We start from the raw sequence: 21849 nt of genomic DNA on the forward strand, positions 1-21849 counted from the left end.
TTTTCACTGAATGTGACCTCAAAGAATTCCCCATATGTCTTTTCTTTCCTGTTTATCATCTTTGCTGCATGCATATACAAAAATGGGACTGTAGCAAGGTCATTTATACAGGTGTGCACATAACTTACCAATACAGGCCACTATTAACTCATACCTGCTCTTCTGCTATCACAGGTTTCTTTTCCTATCGCTTCAGAAGGAAATTAGATAAAGATTAAATAGATACGACACAGTATTATGGTAGAAACTGCAGGAACATGTGTTTAAACAGGTGATAGTGCTACTGTTAACCACATTAAAAGACCAGTTCTCAATGGGCATATAACAGTGAGAAGTGGTGAGGTAGATAGGCCGGCAACTCTGATCTGACAGTGCACCTGGACAAACAGGCTGTCTGTGCATGGATATGTGCACATGCATATACACACAAGAACCTGTAAACTTTGGATAAGGACAGATAACTAAATTGGTGGAAAAGTGTATGACCTGATCTGTCATGATATTTTCTTATCAATTCCTTTAATCTGAAAAATTATGTTCTAAGTGCTGCTATCAACTGAAACCTAAACAGAAAAATCAGACATCCATTTGGTAAGATGAGATAATAGTTTCAGTTGATATGATAACAACTACTGTACAGTTACAGTGTTGAGACAAGTGTTTGCAGGCTGATTTGGGTGTTAGCAACCCAGGCTGAAATCAAACACCTGTTTCCAGCTTGCTTTGTATGCTTGTACTTCTGTTTGGGTAGGCATATTATGATGAGGTCATTATGGCAACTAATGGGTGATGAATAGGGAGGTCCACCCAGTCGCCCGCTGGGAGCCACACCGTGGCACAAGTTCAGATTTCTTTTGAGAGTCTAGGCAAGGTTTGAGAGATAAACACAGAGATGCTGTCCCCTGATGGTACAGCATGAGATCATTCCTTCACAATTTTTTGTTTGCAAAAAAAAATTTAAAATTCCACACATTACAATACACAATATACAAGCCTTACATGTATTTGTGTCTATAAGCAAAAGAAAAACATGTACTTTGATGTCTTTATTTCAGTTCAAAAGCTGGCCAGGTTTTCGAAAAAGCTGCCTTCTCATTACAAAAACAGTGCTTCACTGAAATCTGAAGGGTAAAACGTGCAAAGGTTTCACTTCCAGGCAGCTGAGGAAAGATGGACTACATACACACACACATACAAACACACACGGCTGGTGGAACTCAGAAAGTTTGAGGCCATAAAGTTTGACATATGGAATGGTGTGTTAATCAAAGACTCCAAGCTCCCAGCTTTAACAGACGCACTGGGAACAAAGTCTGACATGCATACTTGAGAATGTACTTGCGTGTATGTGTGTGTGTACTTGTATGGCTATAGACTGTAATATTTATTTTCTGATATGCCTTTAAAGGGCTGTTTGAGGGTTAAAACTTTGTTTTAGTCTAGAGCTGAGAATAAGGTTTAGGGTTCGCGTAATGCATGTCAACAAGAGTCCACACAAAGATAGGTGTTCAAACAGGTGTATGTATGTGTATATCTTATCCATGACAGTCTAACCCCTGATGTCTGGTTAAGTATGCGTGTATAGAGCACATTTACCTACCTTTGTAACAGTGCATTGGTTGCTGTATTGTTCAAATTTCTGAACCTCTTAACTTATTCCTTTCCCTCTCCATTAGAACTATTGTTTTACTGTTGCTCTGCATTTTGCAAAAAAAAAAAAAAAAAAAAGATCACAATATATTTGCAGAAAATGGCACTCTCAGTTGAGTTTCATTTGGGAAGACCATACAGACAATATGGTCTAGAATTACTAACTTAGGTACATTACTTGCCAGCATTTCCAAGCAGCACTTAACAATAAGTCTTAACAATACTTTACTTACTTACTCCCTTAGCAATACAGTATCATTAGTGTAATCAGGGGAGAAAAGAGGTATTAATACACATTTCTACCTCTTCTTTTTATTTGCCTCTGCCTCTTTTTATCCTGTCTTTCATCCATACCTGTGCATGGATGTAGTAGCACTTTGGTCTTCTTTTAAATGTTTTGTTTTGGTTTTTTTGCTTTTCCTTTTACTAGCCTCAGAAAAAATGTCCCAGACATCTTCACGTTACAGACAATGGAAGCAGCAGAATTATTGTAATCAAATCTAATCCAATTACATACTAAGAGGCCATTGATTACACACACACTCTTTATCTTCTTTGGCTGGTAATGGCAGGCAGGCAGCAGGATGTATATCATTGGTCCATCCTCTAGAGCTGTGTCACTAGGGATTTAAATAAATTTACCAGGAAATTACTTGGAACCATCTCAATCCTGCAGTGCCAGATGTGTGCACATGGAGACCAAATTCAAACTGTAAATTACACACAGCCAACACTTGCAATCCAATTATAATGGCTACCATCACAACACAAACACAAGACTGTAATGTTATAAAGATATTTCACTTGGTGATATAAATTGTACTTCATATAGAATCATGGAAAATAAATCTACATATACAGCTGATGTCGAAAGAGAATCTTTCACAAGGAAAAAAACGATTTAGAAAGTAAAAAAATTGTGGTCCTGCCACAAAAAAAAAATCTCCTTACAGCAATTGGACAATCTCCCTGGATTCTTGAGTTCTAGAAAGATAAGGTATTTAAAAAGATGAGGTAGATTATGTGTGAAAGACTGGGTGAGAGAGGGTAACAAGGCAAAAAAGAGGGTTATAAAAAAGTGCTGAGAGGAAAAAGAGCACACTGGGTAGAGAGGGGGAAACAAAGAAGCCTTCATTGTTTCTGATTGTGCTCATTACTGAAGGGGATGATAGCATAATATAGTGCTAATGGGGGAACAAATCGTGTGGTGTTCATCTTACATAACTGGTGAGTGACTAATCACACAAAATGTTTCCTGGACACACACACAAATTTTTTCATTCGGTCTCTCACTTGTAGGCTTCAATTTTGTAAATGCTTCAAAACAATTATTGAAGAAAATCAAAACCATACTGACCAATACCAGCTTGCAGGCAGAAGCAATTTATAAATGTCACTATTTTTTTATCCCCAAAACGGTCAGCCGTCACTACCTCCTCAGCCAGTGAGCCCACAAGCGCCAGAACATCTGATAACCCACAGGGCCAGCTGTTCACAGAACGAGAGAAGAGCAAAAGAGAAAGAGAGGAAGAGACATGCAAAGGGAGAGGATTGGGCAGTCCGGCTCCATCTGTTAATGTGCGTCATTCCTTGACAGCTCTGGCACATCCATAGAAGCCAATGTACTTCGTACTTTCATTTCATTGATGCCAACTAGCAAAAATGATTGCTCCAAATCTTAATTTGGCTTCATTTTATCTTATGTTGGCAGTAATAATAGGCCGATAAAATACTTTTGATAACAAATATGTACAACTTGATTTATTAAAATAAAGTGTTGTGCCAAGCCTCACTGTCGGCTGCATGCACTAGGTTTGCCAACTTTATGCATTATTTAATTGTTCATCAACCTGTTGCATGATAATGTTATTGAGGGCATTTTAGTAAGATGAGAAATACAATTTGTGGCTGTGTTTAAACAAAACTGGCATCACCATTATTACTTTGTCTTTTTACGTTTAATAATCTGAATATTCATAATAACATATGGCTTTCACCTGTCTCACATAAAGCCATGCCAAGTCAAATTAAATGTAACATTAAATCAATACTGCAAATAATGATCATAACTTGCTACATCAGTTTGCAAAAAAAAAAAGAAGAAAAATTGCCAAAGTTAATTGTTCAAATGATCATCCATCCCTTGAGATCACTCTGGATCAGAACATCCCTTACATGCAGCATACTTGACAGTGATTACACAATCTACCAAGGCATGCTTTCTGTTTACAAGTTTTGATTATTGCTGGAGGGCCACATTTGCCATACATCAATACAGTTCTGTCTATACAGGCTCCAGGCACAACAACCACAACATAACCACAATACAACAGAGCCACCAGCCAACCAAGCAGCTCAGCATCCTCAGCTGGAAGTGAAGAGTGAGGAAGAACAGAAGAGAGGAGAGACTGTGAGCCCAGCAGAGAGAGTAATAGAAGGGAAAACCAAGTAGCTGCCATGTCACTGTACGATATAGCAAACCAGACACTCACTAAGAGCCGTCTGATCTTATAGGTTCTTGTTCACCCACAAACATTCCACAACAACAAATTCCTGTGTGCAAAGCATTAGTAACTAATGCTAGCTGTGCGTAGCGGGACAGCAAACATGACGGCCAGTCGAATAAATTCTACATCATGCATGGTTTCATGGGCTGACGACACCGTCATTACATTACTTGGCATGCCAAAAGGCCTTGAGTACATTAAAACCTGATGGTTTACGGTCTGCTGCCATATATTTTTGTGGTGTAATTCTAATCTGCCACATCAGCCACCCAAGTACATGGTTTTTTTGACTGTCCAGATCTATCACATTTTGCATTCTGCTAGGGGCTGCTTCAGAGGCACTGACGTGCAATCAGAGGCCTGCATGCCTGTGCCAAGGGAGCACAGTAAATTGTCAGCTGACGAAAGACTGGAAAGAGTGTGTTTTGGGTTTGGTCTATGGAGCCTTTAGCTGACAGGACAGCACCGGTGTTTTCCTCTCCATGGGGCATAATGGATTCTCCCCACCAATGAAATACTATTCCGACTGGCAGGCAGGAAAGCCAGCCACCTGAGATCTTTTCCCACAACACCCCCTTCCCTGTCAGAGCCAGACCATCAGTGGAGATCTGGGACAGATGGAAGGATGGAGAGATGATGTTTGAAGAGAGGAGAAATGTATAAGAACAATGAATAAGAACAGATGCCAAGAAAAGGGAGTATTGGGGGGGAACTGGCATCCCTCTCTCTCTACAACTATGGCAAATTGATGGATTTCTGAGCAATGTATAGCACTGTATGTTCACCCATATCTTTATTCACAACATGACACATATGGGTTGCCATAACAACCAACAACACAACACAAACACATACAGCTGCCCCTTTACCCACCCTTTGTTGCATCCCCCTCGATCGCTGCCACATATGTCTATTAACCCGTCCTTCTCTCTTTGTCTCTGAAAATTTGAGATTTTCCCAAAATAGGCAACACTGGCATGCAGTGGCCACAAGAATACTACACCAAACCTGACAAACAGCCTTTTCATGATTTTAATCAGCAAATGAACACACACACTCACTGTCTACACAGACACCTTTGGATAATTATCACTGGCAGCATCACAGTGAACAGTGGGCAAACATCTTTAAGAAGTGGCCATTTCTCTTATAGGACTGACACATTTCTATCAGTTAGGGCCAAAAAAGTTTTATACCTCCTCTCATTGTCATCCAGGTGGGCAAACAGCACATTTTTGGAGATGGCCTTGGCCAAAGCAGTCATGGTCTTGTAGTCCTTTGGGATCACCTGTTTGGTGATAACATAAAATTGATTAGTGGATTACAATGCAGAGCAGGTGGACACATGAAAAAAAAAAAAAAATAGTACAAACACATAATAAACCTGACTTCAAAGGCAAACTAAATTGAGTAATTAAAGAGCAGTGTATTGGCAAACTCTGAAAGGAATATCCCACACATGTGTATGTGTATTTTTGGGAGAGCCCATCTGTTCAGGGATTACACTCAAAATGTCACACAGCACTTAAGAATACACAAGAAGGCTGAACTCATTCATAAAACATGCATCTTCATGTCCCAGACTCTGTGGAGAGTGTGTGTTCAGGAGGGAATGGCATAGTCTGTAGCCACAACAAAGCCACTAAATAGCGGCTTCTTAGAAGAGAAACTCCCTTGGCTCCTTTTTTGTAGAGTGAAAAAAGCAAAATGTACCAGCAACAGAAAAGAGTAGAAAAACTAAATCCTTTTTACTGCAAAACAACAAAAAAGAGAGAGGGGCGTGTATGTGTGTGTATATACTGAATATGTGTATATGTAGTGTCTTAGGTGGTGGTGAAGAGGAGGGGGTAGGCTATAATTATATTAAACCAACAGATGTCTCCACATGAAGACGACCATGCAGCACTCATTTACATTTACACAAATACACACAAAACCACATCAGATGTGAAATAAAAAGCATACAAATCTTTATCAGCGCAAGACTTCTAGTCTAGTTGATTGAAAGAGACAGAGGCTTTTAGCCTGAAATTAGTTGGAGGGGGTCTCAGTGTGAGAAGTCATCTTCTGATTCAAATTACAGCCTAATCATCCTACACAACATCAGAATCCAGTGTTGTCATCCAGAGGACCATTAAATTTCAGGGCCATCAGCCTATTACCAGCATGAAACCAGCAACTGAATCACTAAGAATTTAAGCCTGTCTTCAAATTCTTCGATTGTAAGACGTCATCAGCCTCTAGCCACCTGGAGCAAAATGTGACGTAAAGGCACATAATTTCAAATGTAATGTTTTACTAACTATGCCTACAAGCTATATGTCTTTTCAACAATTAAGTAAGTAAAATAAAACTATTTGCCAACAGCAATACATACATATTATCTGTGACACAATGACCAAGTTCAGTATTTAACGTGACAAAGGCTCTTTAGAATTGGAGGAAATATCTGCCTTAATGTCCATTTTGTTCACACCTTGTCATGGTGGTTTTCAAGCTGGCTCCAATTAATCTGATGACAGTGATGCAATTCATTCTGTTAATGTGATGTCCATGCCTAACTGAAGGGTCTCGTAATTTATTAAGACTGATAGCACTTTGCAGCAAAGCTTTTTTTTTTTTTTTTTTTTTTTAAATCACATCAACAAGGTTATCTAATTGATTGTGTTCATCTAAATTAGGTCAATGGAACTGATGATGTAGGAAGACAGTAAATGGGCTCTGAGTACACAATATGTAAATGTTCATGTGTATGTGTATATATGGCCTCAATGGCACCAAAAAAAACACTGAAGTAATATTGAATTTCTAAATTAGTTTTCGTTAACTTTTTTCTGACGATCTCTTGCATTAGACAGGCATGCAAATTCACATGCTGCTGCCATAGCTGTGATCTGCTGCGTGTGTGTCAGTCCGTTAGACAAAAACAGACAGTGAGGAAAAAGAGGCTGGGGAAGGGGCTGGCTTGTTGCCATGACGGCAGTGTCTGGTAGCGATCTCAAAACCAACAAGCACGACTGCATGTGGTTGCGTGAAGACACCTGTCACACGGACATAATCACACACACACATACACACACTAAATGCTTCAGTGGCCATGTGATTACAGCCTGGTGATGGGGGTTCATGCCATTATGTCATTACCCAACAATTAATGGCGAGTCAAGTTAATGACAAAGGAATGAGCCCAGTAATGATATCAAGACTAGGGTGTGTGTATGTTTGGATGAGTACTTGAAAAGGGGAATTATTGTTTCTTGCGAAAGAGCCTCCTTTCCTATAACTCCGATAAATTACTGTATGTATTGGAGAAGTTGCAAGATGACTAATAACTCCACAATGAAAAACCAAGAAGCAACTTCATAAAATTAATTATTTTAGCTTTTATTCCCCTTAACCTCTCAGCCATAGTACATACAAAGCCATCTCACAAAGTAAGGATGCAAAGTAGATAAAGCATAAATAAAACCAAAAGGTACATCTGCTTTCAGCATGTATATGAGAAGGCCAACTTCTGAAATCAGGGAAGAGGATTAGGGAGACCCAGTTTTTCCAGTGATATTTTGGCTCTAGAAAGACAATTTCTTGGCAATGCATACATATAACTGGACTTTTATTCAGGCTTTTATGTGCATGACAAAAGGCTAAGGTAGAATATTGTTGCATGTAGCAATGCTTCATCCTATTATCCCCCCCCCCCAAAAAAAAATACAAAACTACAAAATGTGGCTGCCAGATGCTTGAATATGTCAGTTTCTACAAATTGTTTCCTTTCTTTCTGTCTTTTCAGCTTATACATATAACCCCCGCCACCAATGAGCATGTATTGGATATGTGCATCTGGGAGGCTGACCTTGCGCACGTAGCTGACAGCATCCTCTTCAGTGTACACCTCAGCGCTGACCCCTCCCCTTCGGCGCCGGGCCTTGACAACTGGATTGGGTGGTGGGGGAGAAACCTCATCATCATGTGAATCTGACTGGCTGTTAGATTTCTGACGTGCCATGATTTGCTTGCATTCTTCCTGTAAAAACAAGAGTACAGACAAGATTGGTAGAGGGAGAGGCATTAGAGAGTGCGACAGCGCAAAAGAGAAATGTCAGCTCAGTTTAAATGTAAAACAGAATCTCTAAAAACTGTGTCCTCTTTGAAGAAAAGATTTCAATGTGTAAAGACACATATTTGAGAGAAAACAGATTCAACTACTATTGCAGCTTCAGGCAAGACAAACAAGGTCTTCAGAATGTCTCCTATTCTAAAACCACACAAACTATCACATGAAGAAGGGCTGATAAACCTCTTCAAACCCACTGTCCAACATCAAGCATCATGTGCATTCTTAACCAGGTCAGATGAACAGAATAAACATCAGATAAAAAACAATGGACATATCTTAGTTCTGAGGAGATGCTTTCTGGACATCTGGCTGCCATGCTATGAGGTCAAAGCTATCAAATATTGAACATGGAAGAGAGATGAAGGTTTAACGAGACAAGCTCTTCCTCTCAGCTAGCAAGTAATAAAGACATCAAAGTGGATATGGGATGCCTCAGGCTGACTTTTGTTTCAGCTGCTGAACACCTTGCAGGTGATGAATTATTGATTCCAAATTGATTAAGATATTAGCATACACACACTGAAAATATTGTAGGCTTGGTAATATGTGAGGCTAACCACTATCCTATGCATAGTATGTCTGTAAAACTAAGAGCAGTCTCTGTGGCCTCCTGCTTGCACTGTGTGCTTATTCCTTGTTTATTCACTAGTACATGTTGGTGCAGTGAAAACATGCAAACCAACCAAGTATATTTAAGACCTTCCTTTTATTTGCTGGTTCACTGCATTGCTACTGTGCAGCCAGAAATAAACAAAGATATTTCAAAAAGGCAAGACTCCAAACAGGCAAGCGTTGCTCTCACAAAGCAGTACAGAAACACCACATTGACAGAAATAAAACAGAGGGTACATAGAGCAGCTTTTCTCAATCCAATTATTAAAAAAAAAATACTGAAAGGTAATAAAGTTTTCTGTGATCAACTCAGTTTATATTGCAATGGCATGAGGCTTGATTAAGTCAGGCGATCTGGTCAGACTTTAACTTGTTACAGAATTTATCAAGTTGATCAACAGAAAACTTATCACAGGCTATTAATCTTGTTCAAACACAATTGTGAAGATATTCTTTGGTTCTAGAGAATTGTAAAGAATTTCTTGCTTTTATGTGTCTCCTAGCATAGCAAATTGATTATTGATTATAACAAGTAATTTTTTGAAGTTTATAGATTCAGGAAGTTAGATTTAGGGTCTGATGTCTTATAATTTAAATAAATATTGATCATTGACAATTTGAGAAATTGTTTTTTAACACTGATACAGAAATTGGCCTGCAAATGCAAATATGCTTTTTATAAAGCTGTGTCTTGCTTTGTGTCCCCATCCACTGGCCTCATAACACCTCTAAATTTGGGAGGACCTGAATAACACAAGCTCCACCATTTTCTAAGAGATGCCCTGAGGCAACCTCTCTCGGAGAAAAAGAAAAAACACAAACCTGGAGAAAGAAGAATGAAAAAGGGAGACCTGGAGCAGCTGTCAGTGATTACTGAATGCCACGAGCAGAGAGGCGAAATCAGGGAGGGACAGAGAGAAACTGTTCTATCTGTTACCTGAAAACTGAGAAACAGAGCACCCAAATCCAGACCCAACAACTCAGCGATTTTTTGCACATTCTTCTGACTCAACTATATGCATAATGGATAATGCAATAGCAGAATGTAATGGAACTGGAAACACTAATACAGCAATGCTATGGTGACACAAAATATCAGCCAGTTATAGTGTTCAGGACAGCAGTTGTTAGCTTGCACTTTCACTCATTCCTTCCGTATAATGATCTGTTCGTCACAGTGTCTTGAATTTACTGCCTCCTCTGTCTGACTTTGTCTCTCTGCTGCTCATTATATCCTAAGGTTACTGATGCTGTACTCTGTACAGTGCAGATCACACACACACACACACACAATGTGTAAGTAAATATACTCCAGGGCGTGCGCACACACACACACACACACACACACACACACAGCTATCTTACGCAGAGTCACTCCCTGAGGGAAGACAGCCAACAGGAGGAAAAGAGGGGAGGAGAGCCAGAGATCAGCATCAACACATACATAGTCTCACAAACACATGCACAAACACACTGCAGGGGAAGAGGTGAACTCACAAATCCAGCTTAATCAAGGTGGCACAGTCTGCAATCAGCTAACACACTACATCCTCTAAAGACAGATTCAGCAAGGTGAAAACAAACACACGCTGTCTTTTATATGCAAATATAAACACAAACATCTATCTCTCCTCCCGTCATGTTAACAAGGCAAACTCACATAGAAGCAAATACTGTTAACATGCTGCTGTCTCAAACTAAGTAGTATAAAGCATCTTTACCTTTCAGTCATACAAATTAGAACCAGGAGATTAACTACAGGTGAAGTTTGTTAGCAAAGGTATTTACCATGGCATGGAGGGCCCTTGGTCAGGCCTGCTGTGTGTCCCTCAGCCTCTCAGAGGCACCAGGCATCAAGTCAAAATATGCGTTTGTCAAAGAGTGCTGTAGAATCAGAACACATGGATCCCAACCTCATACACACCTGACGCACATGCCAGAGCCAGGCAGCATCTTGCCATAACAGCACAGTGAATGCTGCCTATGTGTGTTTGAATGTCTGTGTGCCTGCACTCAAGTTTGAGTGTGTGTGTGGTCAAGTAAACAGAGTGTCTGAGAGAGTGAGACCGCGAGTGGCAAAATGTCTGCAATCCCCACGACACGGCAGCTAAAGAACAAGACTACTGATGAAAACACTGATCCCAGCAAAATGCCTTCTTTCCATCTCTCCTGCGCAACTCAGTTTCTGCTTTCCAGCCTCTCTCTCTCTCTCCCTCTCTCTCTCTCTCTCTCTCACGTACATACACTCACAATCAGGTGGCGCAATGAGCGGACTCCTCTCGCTTCCCCCCTGTAACTATGACAACAGGGCAGTGTAAGCATCCTGAATAGTTGGTAGAGAGTCTGAGCAGGAAGCTCACACACCTACATTCACAGAAAAACACCAGTTCTGACGTCTCTTGACAGATTGTCGCTCTCTCTCACCAACATATCTAGAGTGATTCAGCTCACAGAAGGGAAAACGTCACACCCTTCAATTCAGACTTCTGTTCTGACCAAATGGCATGTTTGTGTTTTCGTCGAGTGAATGGCTCCAAACATTCCTGTAGGAATACATCATTGCCCCATACCCTGTTGGGGCACACACTGTCCTGTACCATGCACTGTCTTTCTCTGTTCTTACTCATCTCCAGCTCCACACAGTGCTTTCCTCTTAGGTCAGAGGGTCAGCCATCAAGTCAAGACTCTGTGTCTGGCTGCTATGAGTCATCACACTGTTGTGTCCCCCAGTGCACAAATATAATACACAAGAAACATTGATTTTTGATGTCTCATGAATGAAAAAGTATATACAGAGAAGGAGACTTAATAAGTCCAAGGTGAGCTGAGAGCAGCTGCAACATGTCTAGACCAGCAACAGAGAAATGTCTTTTTTCTTTTTAGCTTTTCTGTAACAACAAGCAGACTAGACAATTTGAAGCGAGGCAGCGATTACTCCCACCATTACATACATTAGCTGATAAAAAAAAACCATTTTTATTCACTTTTTCAGCTATGTTCCTCTTTCTGTGGTAATGTAATTTCTATTTTCACCAATAACAAATATTGTTTCCAAACACAAAGTCCTTTTAATTTCCTGCCACGTATTAATTTATTCATATATCTTACAATTTAGAATTAGTTCTATTACTGTGTGTCCAAATTTCGTTCTCTTTGTACCTCCTCTCCTCTACTCTCCCTGCGTCATCATCAGAGGCTGGGTGCCAGACTGAAAAGACAGGAAAGGCACGATAAGAGGGGAGACAGAGGACACATGCGTAAGCAGGACAGAGAAGCTCTGTGGAAAGTGGCTCTTCCATTAAAGACAGGGAGTGTAGGTCAGGGATCAATTTAAATAATGAAGACAGAGACAAACGATGACATGTCCAATCCCATGCACATTTGTTCCATGTAAAGTCACCATTAATAAACCATTATGAGTTCCAATTTCAACTCATTTATTCATAATTCATTTACCTTGCTTATGTCATTCACACCCTGAACCAATTTTAACTAAAAAGATATGAACAAAAGTTATGAGTAACTAGCTGTAAAAAAAAACTAAATAAAAAAAAAACTGTGTCAATAAGCCCATCTACTCATCAATGCCAGGGTCAATATATTCAAGTCATCGGGAGTTAAATGCTATACTATTGGAGGGTCAGTAGGTTCCCCCCCATCATGATCATTGACTCTGTTCCACAACATTACAGCACCACAATGGACCAAAATGTTGGTTGCAACACACAATTTTATCCAATTGTCGAAATAGGTCCTTTAACCCCTAACCAACAGCTACTCTAACCTCTTAACAACCCTATAATAAACATCTTAAACAACTGTATTAATTCCAAGTGCCATTAGGTCATGCACTAAACTCTTGGCTCTACACACATCAATTTTTTGGATCCACTGGGAATTTGGCAGACACAGATACTACGAGGGTAGCAAAAGCGAAGCAGCCTGTCCTGATCTGCTCTACAGAAACCAATCGGTGATGTTACAAAGGCTTCACCCATCTATATATACGGTCTACGACAATGAAAATGGAATGGCATCATTTCTTTGCAAGCCCCCTTTCGGCATCTGTCATTCAGGGCGCAGATTTGCTTGCTCCACATTTAACCAATACAGTGTTTGGCTGTAACAATGGTCAAAATGCCAATGCAAACATTTGCTTAATTCCTCTGCAGCTTCTGTGCACCTCTTTCTTCTCTCATAACATCCAACACTAAGCAGAGGTAGGTAGAGGGGTATCACAGGCAGATGGGAGAGAACAAAGAAGGACCACCGTGGAGACAGGCGCTGAGGCTCCAGTTTACCTTTAGGGGCCCAGACTGGGACTGGGAGAAGGTTTAGGCTTGGGTCACTAGATGATTTGACATAACACCAAGCTTCCAGTGTAGTGGTGATGAGTGAACATGCAGAGGGTGGAAATACTAATTACACTTGTGATGCAGAACTTTGAAAGAACATACTGTTTTGAATTTAGCAGAAATAGACTTAATGTACTACACACCCGTTACACATGTAGAAATGTAATCTCAGGTCAGAGAAAGAGGCAGAAAGGGACCATGTTAAAGTAAAACAAAAAGGGAAGGTAGAAATAATGCTCTCTGAAGACTCAACAAACAACAAAACTATCCTGATAAATTGTCAATCAAAAGCCTTTAAAACGACTGCCAGCTTTGTTATGATAGGTTCTGTTGACAGCTGTATAGCTGACAGCAGGGAAAGGCTTCTCATCTTACAGGGGAGGGGGAGACAGCAGTTGATTGACTGAGAAAGTGACAGAGTGAGGAACTCTCCCATATGCAACATGATGGGATCTTCTACAAGCAGAAATGATGGAGTAGGGCTTACATTTGTTTAATGATATTGAGCTGTGCACGAAAAACAATCACTACAACGCTGGTCTCCATAAATATGTTGACAAGCACACATCACACATTCCTGAAGCTGCTGGGGTTTTTTTCTCTAAAACCATCTTCCCTTATTTTATTATGCTAGATTTTAAAACACTGAACAGAAAGAGAGAAAGGTTACTGCAGTTGAGAGATAATGCAATGCAAGTCCTGACAGCTAATGCATTTACCCTTGGAGGCAAATTTAGACTTAAGAACGGGGAGTAGAGCGTTTTCTAATTATCCGAAGAACATAAAAACCCAAGAGTTCATAAATAAGCTGGAGCTAATTAAGTTAAAGCTTTACAGGATTAGATCTCCTTTAATGTATTCTAAAGACTAACAAAAAAGAGTGAATGAATGTTCAAAGTGGGGTGTGTTTTCTTCAGTTCCAGACACGAGATCAGGCAAGAATGAGACGGTCAAGCAATTACATATTTGAGAAGATGAGAGAAGAAGAAGAGACAGAAAGTATGTAACTTATAAAAATAAGTTATTGGAAAGAAAAAGGGCACAAAAGTGAGTGAAATGCTGCAAGAACGTGATTGCTGAGGAAAAAGAGAGGAGAAAGGGACAAGGGAGACATTAATGAATGAGTGTGAAGCATGAGAGACAAACTTATGACAATCCGGTGAGCATAAAGAACACAGGCAGCATTCTACTAATCATAATGCATATAAATACAATCACAAACACCGACAAATATACACATACATCCACAACCTGAGGACGAGTGGTATCAAGTCATGCGGTAAACTCACTTCTTTAACTGTATGCCACTGAAAAACTCTGCCCTTAGAATATAATGGAAGTGAAGGGAACATTGTTTATGATGTTCAAAACTACGAAAAATTACATTTGAAAAACCCAACAGCAATGTTCACAGTCCTCTAAATAATTCACCACAGACTATCAAAACTTTTCAGTATTTTCCGCTTTAGTAGAAACTAGCTGCCATTAAAAACTTTTCACAGCTGCTCATTGGCAGATGAAGAGCAGACCCAGAGGGTTCATTAAAAACAAAACTGAGTTGATTTAAGCGTCTAAAAATAATATATTAATGACAGACAGTGCATTTGCAATGGGCCCTAAGCCCTGATTTAGGATCAAAGAACAGTGCTACAGCACTACTCACTCAAATATGCTGCTTAGACTCCTGTCCAAGCAATACATGCATACAGATGGAGTTGAGGAGTGAAGACTGTCATGTAGTGAACATTTGGTTCCCCAGTGCAGGTGGCATGTCAAAGTGCTGACTTTATACTGCAAAGAAAACGCTAAAGTAATCAGATGTTCTCACAAAAAAATAACAGGAAAAGGAGGAGGATGGTGTAAATATAATGCCTGAGAGATTTGCTGTAGGAACATTGTGCCATGCAAAGACCCAGTAAACCGAGGCTCAGTTTTCACAGTTCAAGTCAAAATTTCAGAAATGTGCACATAAAAAGTCTTTCCTCTTGTGTAGATGCAAGGTGCCTTATTCGATAAAACATCCATGGCAGCAGGTGCCCACTTGATAAGCTGAGAGACATATTCAAACTTACTCCTTCATTCATTTTACACTATGAAATAAACTTAAGTTGGAATGTTCACATATTACACACGATTGCAGTTAAAAAAAAAAAAGAAAAGAAAAAAAAAAGGTCTGAAACAGTAAGACTGCTCCATGCTATGATCTTACAGTAAGCTTTTATAGTAACAAGAAACTCCCTAATTATTGATATTATTCTACTAAAATCTATGTATGCTGCAAACACAGGGTAGCAATTTGTATGAGCAAATAGCAAACATCTTTTAACCAATGTTGGAATACTTTAAAAACTAAGGCTACAGTCTCACATGAATATTGGCTTGTTACACTGCAGTCTAAACTAATGTTCACTTCTCAGCAATTACATGCTGCGCTGAGCTGATAGAGATAGGGAGATGAGAACACTCATCTGAACCGACTGTTGTTAAGATCAAAGGCGTCATTACCATGAATAAATAGACAGGATGAAAGGGAGCGAGATGCCTGTTATTTTCCCCATTCACAACGTCAGCTGTGGGCTAGTCAGACTGGCAATTTACCCTGCTTGCAACCATTTGTGTGTGTCTGTGTGCAGAAAGACAGAAGGCAAACCGAAAAAAAAAAAAAAGATGAGGCGGGAAGAATATGCATAGATTAAGACAGTAAAAAAACAACGTCAAATAACTGTGAATGCCAACATACTTTTCAGATGACCTTCTGAGAGCTGCACAGATTTGAAATGTGGCTGAAAACACAGAAAAGCTGAACATATGGAAGGACAGAAGGAAAAAAGTTTGTGAACAAAGAGGCTGACTGAACACAGGATAGACAACAGTCTAATAATTCTGTTGTTGCCTTGGTTACCACCTCTAGTGGTGGACGAGTGCTGATGGAAATCACTGTGAGAGACGAAAGAGAAATGCACAAATGCATGGTGGGTGAAGCAGGGGACTAATGTGATGACAAGGTAGTCTGTATTGTTTTTAATCACCTCTTTATTTTGAGGGTGATTAATGCCAGAGCAACAAAATCTGACACCATGATGCAATGTGCATTTCAAAAATCACCTTCCACTACTAGTATTTTTATTTTTTATTTAGAGAAATGAAAGATTTTAAAATATTAAGGTAAATATTTTTATTATTGCTTTCACTATTGCTCAAATAGGACACTAAAAAGCTAAAGAACCCAAAAAAAAAAAAAAAAAAAAAATCTGAATGAGATCTGCAGTCCGAATCCAGATTAAATGAACATGGCTTGCTGAAACAAATATTGTCCTAAAAGCAACCCAGTGCAAGGAGAAAGGAGCACAATAAGCTCCTTAAAAAAACTGGGACACCACAAAAACATAAATGGCCTGGTTCTATTTTACAAATGACTGACCTTGCAACACAGGCAGGGTTTTGGATGGGTTGACTGGAATAATGCTGGGCAACCACAGGCCAAAAAATACTAGTGAGCTAAAAAGGTGTGAATATAAATTGTAAAAGAGTCTCTCAACATTCATTCATTCACTTTCTACTGCTTATCCATTTCCAGGTCGCAGGGGGTGCTGGAGCCAAACCCAGCTCACATTGGGAGAGGGCGGGGTACATCCTGGACAAGTCACCAATCCATCATAGGGCCAACACACAGAGGCGAACAACCAACAAGTTGGAGTCACCAGTTAACCTAAACATGCATGTCTTTGGATGGTGGGAGGAAACCCACGCAGGCACGGGCAGAACATGCAAACTCTGCACAGAAAGGCCCCAGGCCCCAGAACTGGACCTGCAGCCTTCTTGTTGCGAGGCAATAGCACTAACAGCTATGCCACCATCCTGCCTATCTGCTCTAATTCAGTAGAAACACTGCAATTGCCTACATCAAATTAAATTATTGTTTTTGATACTTATTTCTTATCAACTAACTGCAAAGGCTGTGATGGACTTATACTGAGATGAGGAAAGCATATGTTGAACTATATTCTAGAAATAACTATGTATTATATCCTTGTCTAGCCACTCATACAGATGCACAAGTGCCATTGGACACCAAAGCCCAGTTTCAGGAAAATTATGATGAATTTTATTTGTTACACGCTTTTACAGGTGCTCAAAGATGCTACAACTCAAGATAGAATACAAGCAAAAGTCAAATTAAAACAAACTAAAAAAAAAAAAAGTGAAATTAAGAACAAAATACAAGAAAAATTGAACATGTAACGGAAGAGCTAAAATTAACACAGCTAATTATACATTAAAAGCCAATTTAAAAAGGTGGGTTTTATAGATTATTTGAAGGTTTTATGGGTTTGGGTAGTGAGTTCCAGAGGGTAGGGGCAACAACTGAAAAGGCTCTGTCCCCCCAGGTCAAACAAAATAAAAATAGTAGCTAATACCCAATTTTTCTGTGCTTGCTATATTTGCAATTTTCTTCACAACCAAATGTGTTGACCACACCAGAAAATCTTTGTGGCTCATTTATTATTGAGATGGGATACACATGGGGAAGATGTGCACTGTGTGTTTTAACAGCATGAATCCCTCACAATTTGCCCCTGCATTGCTTTTATCTAGCACTGTCACATCCATTAGTATTCATGCTGTCTCTCTGACTATGCAGCATTACAGTTTGAACTAACAGCGGCAGTTTCACCATCAATGTTGCACCTAATTTCACAATATCCTTGACCACAAACCAGGTTGAATGTAAATAATCAAGTGGAGGACACAGAAGAACAAACTGTTGGATCTTGAACTTAACGAATCTTGGGCAATCTGTCCCAAAACCTAGGCTTACTATACTGCATGTGCAGACTGCTATTGTTAATCATAAATATGAAATTAATATTATTGTTAAAAAAGCATGTAATTAGTCTTCCTGGAGAGATAAATGTCAAGGTAGGAAATTAATTACTAATTGTAATTTAATACGTTTCATTTAAAGCAATAACAATAATACTGAACTCTTCACTTTGTGAGAAAAACAAAGTTGTGGAAGATATCATATCCTTTAAACTCTGATCAAATCAGATGACTCTCACATGCTGCCATGCAAACCACTGCAGCAGGGATGGAGACCCTCCTCAAGGCATTAGGATGGTGAGTTTGAGTCTGTGTATAGTCTAGTGTCTAATGTCTCCTCACAATCACTTTCCTTGTGGTAGACTTCTCCTCAAGCCTTAAATTCTCAGGCTACCACTGACAGCCTACAGTGCCACTTCTTACACCTTTATGATCTACTTGTAACAGTAGTGTAAGAGAGTCCATTGTTCAACCAAACAAATCTTGTGATCCATTGATAAGCAACTAGCATGTTTGCATAATCAAAGCCAAAAAGTGGAAAAGAACAGCCTTTCGGGGTAAATCCTGAGACGGCCTGTTTTAAGACACAGCATTTGAAGTATTTTAGGCACAATAACAATCTATCTGTAAACTCAGTTGGTAGCCTTTCAAGTACACTGATTTCCACCATGAACTCTTCATGAATGTAACCCTAACCCTTCATATAGATTTATTTTGTATCGTTTTAGCTAGGTGTGCCTGATAAACTTCCAACAATCGAAAAATATGAGAATTTTTAAAGCAAGTATGGTGTGCCTTCTGGTAGATAAAACCCCCATCTTGTCATGATATAAAAGTGCCAGTTGGAGCCAACACAGTGGCTGAAAGGAGACAAGGTTTGTTGTTTCTGGGTGTTAAGCAATCTATTTTCTATTTTAAACCAATTTGCTAGTTATGATCTTTCTTTTCCCCATCTCCTCTTTGTAATTCATATTTTTGTTGAATGCATCTTTTATTTTGTCTCTTTGCTCACAGATAGACAGACAGACAGTGAGAGTCTCTTCCTGAGCCTGCCCTTTTAGGGGTGCTCCTCTCACATTCCCTAATGGATTCTCCCATTATAGGATGAAAAATGAAAGCTCTGTTATAGCAGATCGAGCACAGTCCATTTTTTGTTAGTGGCTGGCAAGGATGCTCTTTGTCTGCTCATAGTGATAGTGTCACAAAAATGGGTTGAACAAATACAATGTTTCAAATAAAACGAGCATAAAAAAGCATTTGTGCACAGTACATAGTACTAAAATCATTTAAAAAACACACACACACACACACAAAATTAAAACATTCCACCTAATAAGTAGTACAAGGAATGACAACCTTCTGAGAGACTCTTTCACTCACTCTCTATGGTGGGAAAATACTAAAATCTGACAATAACAAGAGATCACTTCTTGGCACAGACTGGAAATAACATTTATGTCTTATGTTATGAATGTCTTTAAAAGTATGGGGACACTAATCGCTTCAGGTTCAACACACAAAAAAATATAGTTACATTAAGCCTGACATTTCAAAAAAGAGACACAGACTTAGAGACCTAAGCCATACAAACACAAAACTTTATCACCAACCTTCTCCAGCTTTTCAAAATGCTCCCGCAGGAATTTCATAGGACGCTCAGGCTTAGCGATGCAGAGGTTCACAATGCACTCTTTGAGGATCTGTTGGATGTTGTGCTTCTGCACAAAAATTTCACAGCCCTTCAAACTCTCGTCTTCTTCCAGAGTGGAGGAGGAGGTGGCCATCTTATCTTTTATCTCTGTGGCAATGGGAGAAAACAGGGTGGACCATGAGAGGAGGGGAGGGAAAGCAGAACAGAGAAAATGGGTAGAACAGGGTAGTGGGGAACAAGACGGTTGGAAACACAAAATAGAAGGAATGGACGAGATGAGGAGTAGATTATGATATACAGGGAAGAGAGGAGAGAATGGAAGTGCAATGGATCGTGGGACAGAGGTATCTGAACATTTTACACCCTGTTGCCTTTATTTTGTTTGAAGGACATGACAGGAGCTTTTGTCAGTTCACAACACACTATGCAGGACACAGGAGGTGACTTTTGCAGATATATGTTACCTTTCTTATTTGAAGACAAATAACTTGTAAAAACTAATGTTGAGTAACATAACAATACTCTAGTGCTACTAGAGTATGCTAGTAAACTGTGAGATTTTAGCATACTGTTTATCTTTAGGTAAAGCTGTAATATCAGTGACTGTAATACACTGCTATGTCATGGTGCAAGTTTTATACGCAGAACTGTTTGATGCCAGTGTTTATTGTTTTGGTTCTTTGTGATGTTTTTTCTGTAGTGTCATGACATACCTTGACATGTCAGGTTTTAATTTGCAGGATAACTAAATGTATCACAATATAAAGTTATATATGACCAAATATGAGCTTTTAATCTTACCAACTATTGTTCTTTCATTGATCTATGAGTAAAACTGTATCATATCACACCAAATGCCTTTTACTTGTCTCTTTGAATGTTTGGTGGGTGAAACTAAAAAGACAAACACTATTGAACATGTGCATTTGAAAGTGCACACCTCATACTCAAACCACTGAAATACTTAAAAAAGGAAAAAAGGAATTTCTTTCAGACTGAATATAACTGACTATAAACAAATATCATAAACCGCATCTTTAAACACTTCAGCATGTAGAAGCAAAGCAAATCGTGTAACAGTGTATGACAACTGCCAAGAGCTGGATTACAGTTTTGTAAAATAACAAAGCAGAATGTCACACAACAAGCCACAAAAGATGAGCAGGTGCAGCTAGCTGAGCTGCCCTGAATCACTTCCTCAATGGGAAGTCGCCCCTCAGGTTTGGCTATTGCTGCATAATAAATCTCAATCAGGTGTCACCTTGGCTCATAGCATCAACCGATTGTATCTGCTTCACAACAAAAAGCAAAGCAGTGCCCACAAATGACAACGTTGCAATGTACAGCTAATGATGAAACTGAGCACCTGTTCAGTTGCAGTCACCGCACCAGCTAACCCAGCTAGCTTTTGCTAACCTCACAATGACAACCAAACCGCGACGAAGTGAATTTTTTTGACTACCACGGCGTAAACCCAAGCGAAGGGACGGCTCCGAGCCGCTGTTTGGTGTTTGGTAAAAACACGGTGAGGTCTGTGCTCTCGCCGGTATCCCTACCGTTGTTTTTTGGAGGATGCTCGATGGGGAAAACACCTCGCTGGTGGTGGGAGAGAGGTGAGGTACAGTCCGCTAGCTGGGATGCTGCTGCTGCTGCTGCTGCTGCTGCTGCTGTACCTCTCAGCTACCTCGGCTCGCTCTGCGTCAGCCCCGATTACGTCACTCTGTCACCGTCCCAACCGCAGAGAGAGGCGAGCGTGCGCGCGCCAGCCCGGCCAGGTGAAACATCTTTAAAGGTAACTTCGAACCCCCCTCCCACCTCAGGGTGCCGGGAGAGGTGTTTCATTTAAAGGTCCGGCCAGGTGAAACATCTTTAAAGGTAACTTCGAACCCCCCTCCCACCTCAGGGTGCCGGACAGGTGTTTCATTTAAAGGTCCGGCCAGGTGAAACATCTTTAAAGGTAACTTCGAACCCCCCTCCCACCTCAGGGTGCCGGGAGAGGTGTTTCATTTAAAGGTCCGGCCAGGTGAAACATCTTTAAAGGTAACTTCGAACCCCCCTCCCACCTCAGGGTGCCGGACAGGTGTTTCATTTAAAGGTCCGGCCAGGTGAAACATCTTTAAAGGTAACTTCGAA

The 21849-nt window shown here is 40.0% G+C and overlaps 1 protein-coding gene across 1 annotated transcript in view; it reads right to left on the reverse strand.

The window, feature by feature from the left end:
- Positions 1-21404, reverse strand: part of prkar1b (protein kinase, cAMP-dependent, regulatory, type I, beta) — a 55787-nt gene extending 34383 nt beyond the window's left edge. The window contains exons 1-4 of the mRNA XM_029508063.1: positions 21273-21404; positions 19676-19863; positions 8011-8181; positions 5354-5445 (exon numbers count right to left, since the gene is read on the reverse strand). Coding sequence (XP_029363923.1) covers positions 5354-5445; positions 8011-8181; positions 19676-19849 — 437 coding nt within the window. The 5' untranslated portion in view covers positions 19850-19863; positions 21273-21404. The remainder of the gene's footprint in view (positions 1-5353; positions 5446-8010; positions 8182-19675; positions 19864-21272) is intronic.
- Between the last annotated feature and the right edge of the window lie 445 nt (positions 21405-21849).

This window comes from Echeneis naucrates, chromosome 8 (assembly GCF_900963305.1).
Source record: "Echeneis naucrates chromosome 8, fEcheNa1.1, whole genome shotgun sequence".
Taxonomy (NCBI): domain Eukaryota; kingdom Metazoa; phylum Chordata; class Actinopteri; order Carangiformes; family Echeneidae; genus Echeneis; species Echeneis naucrates.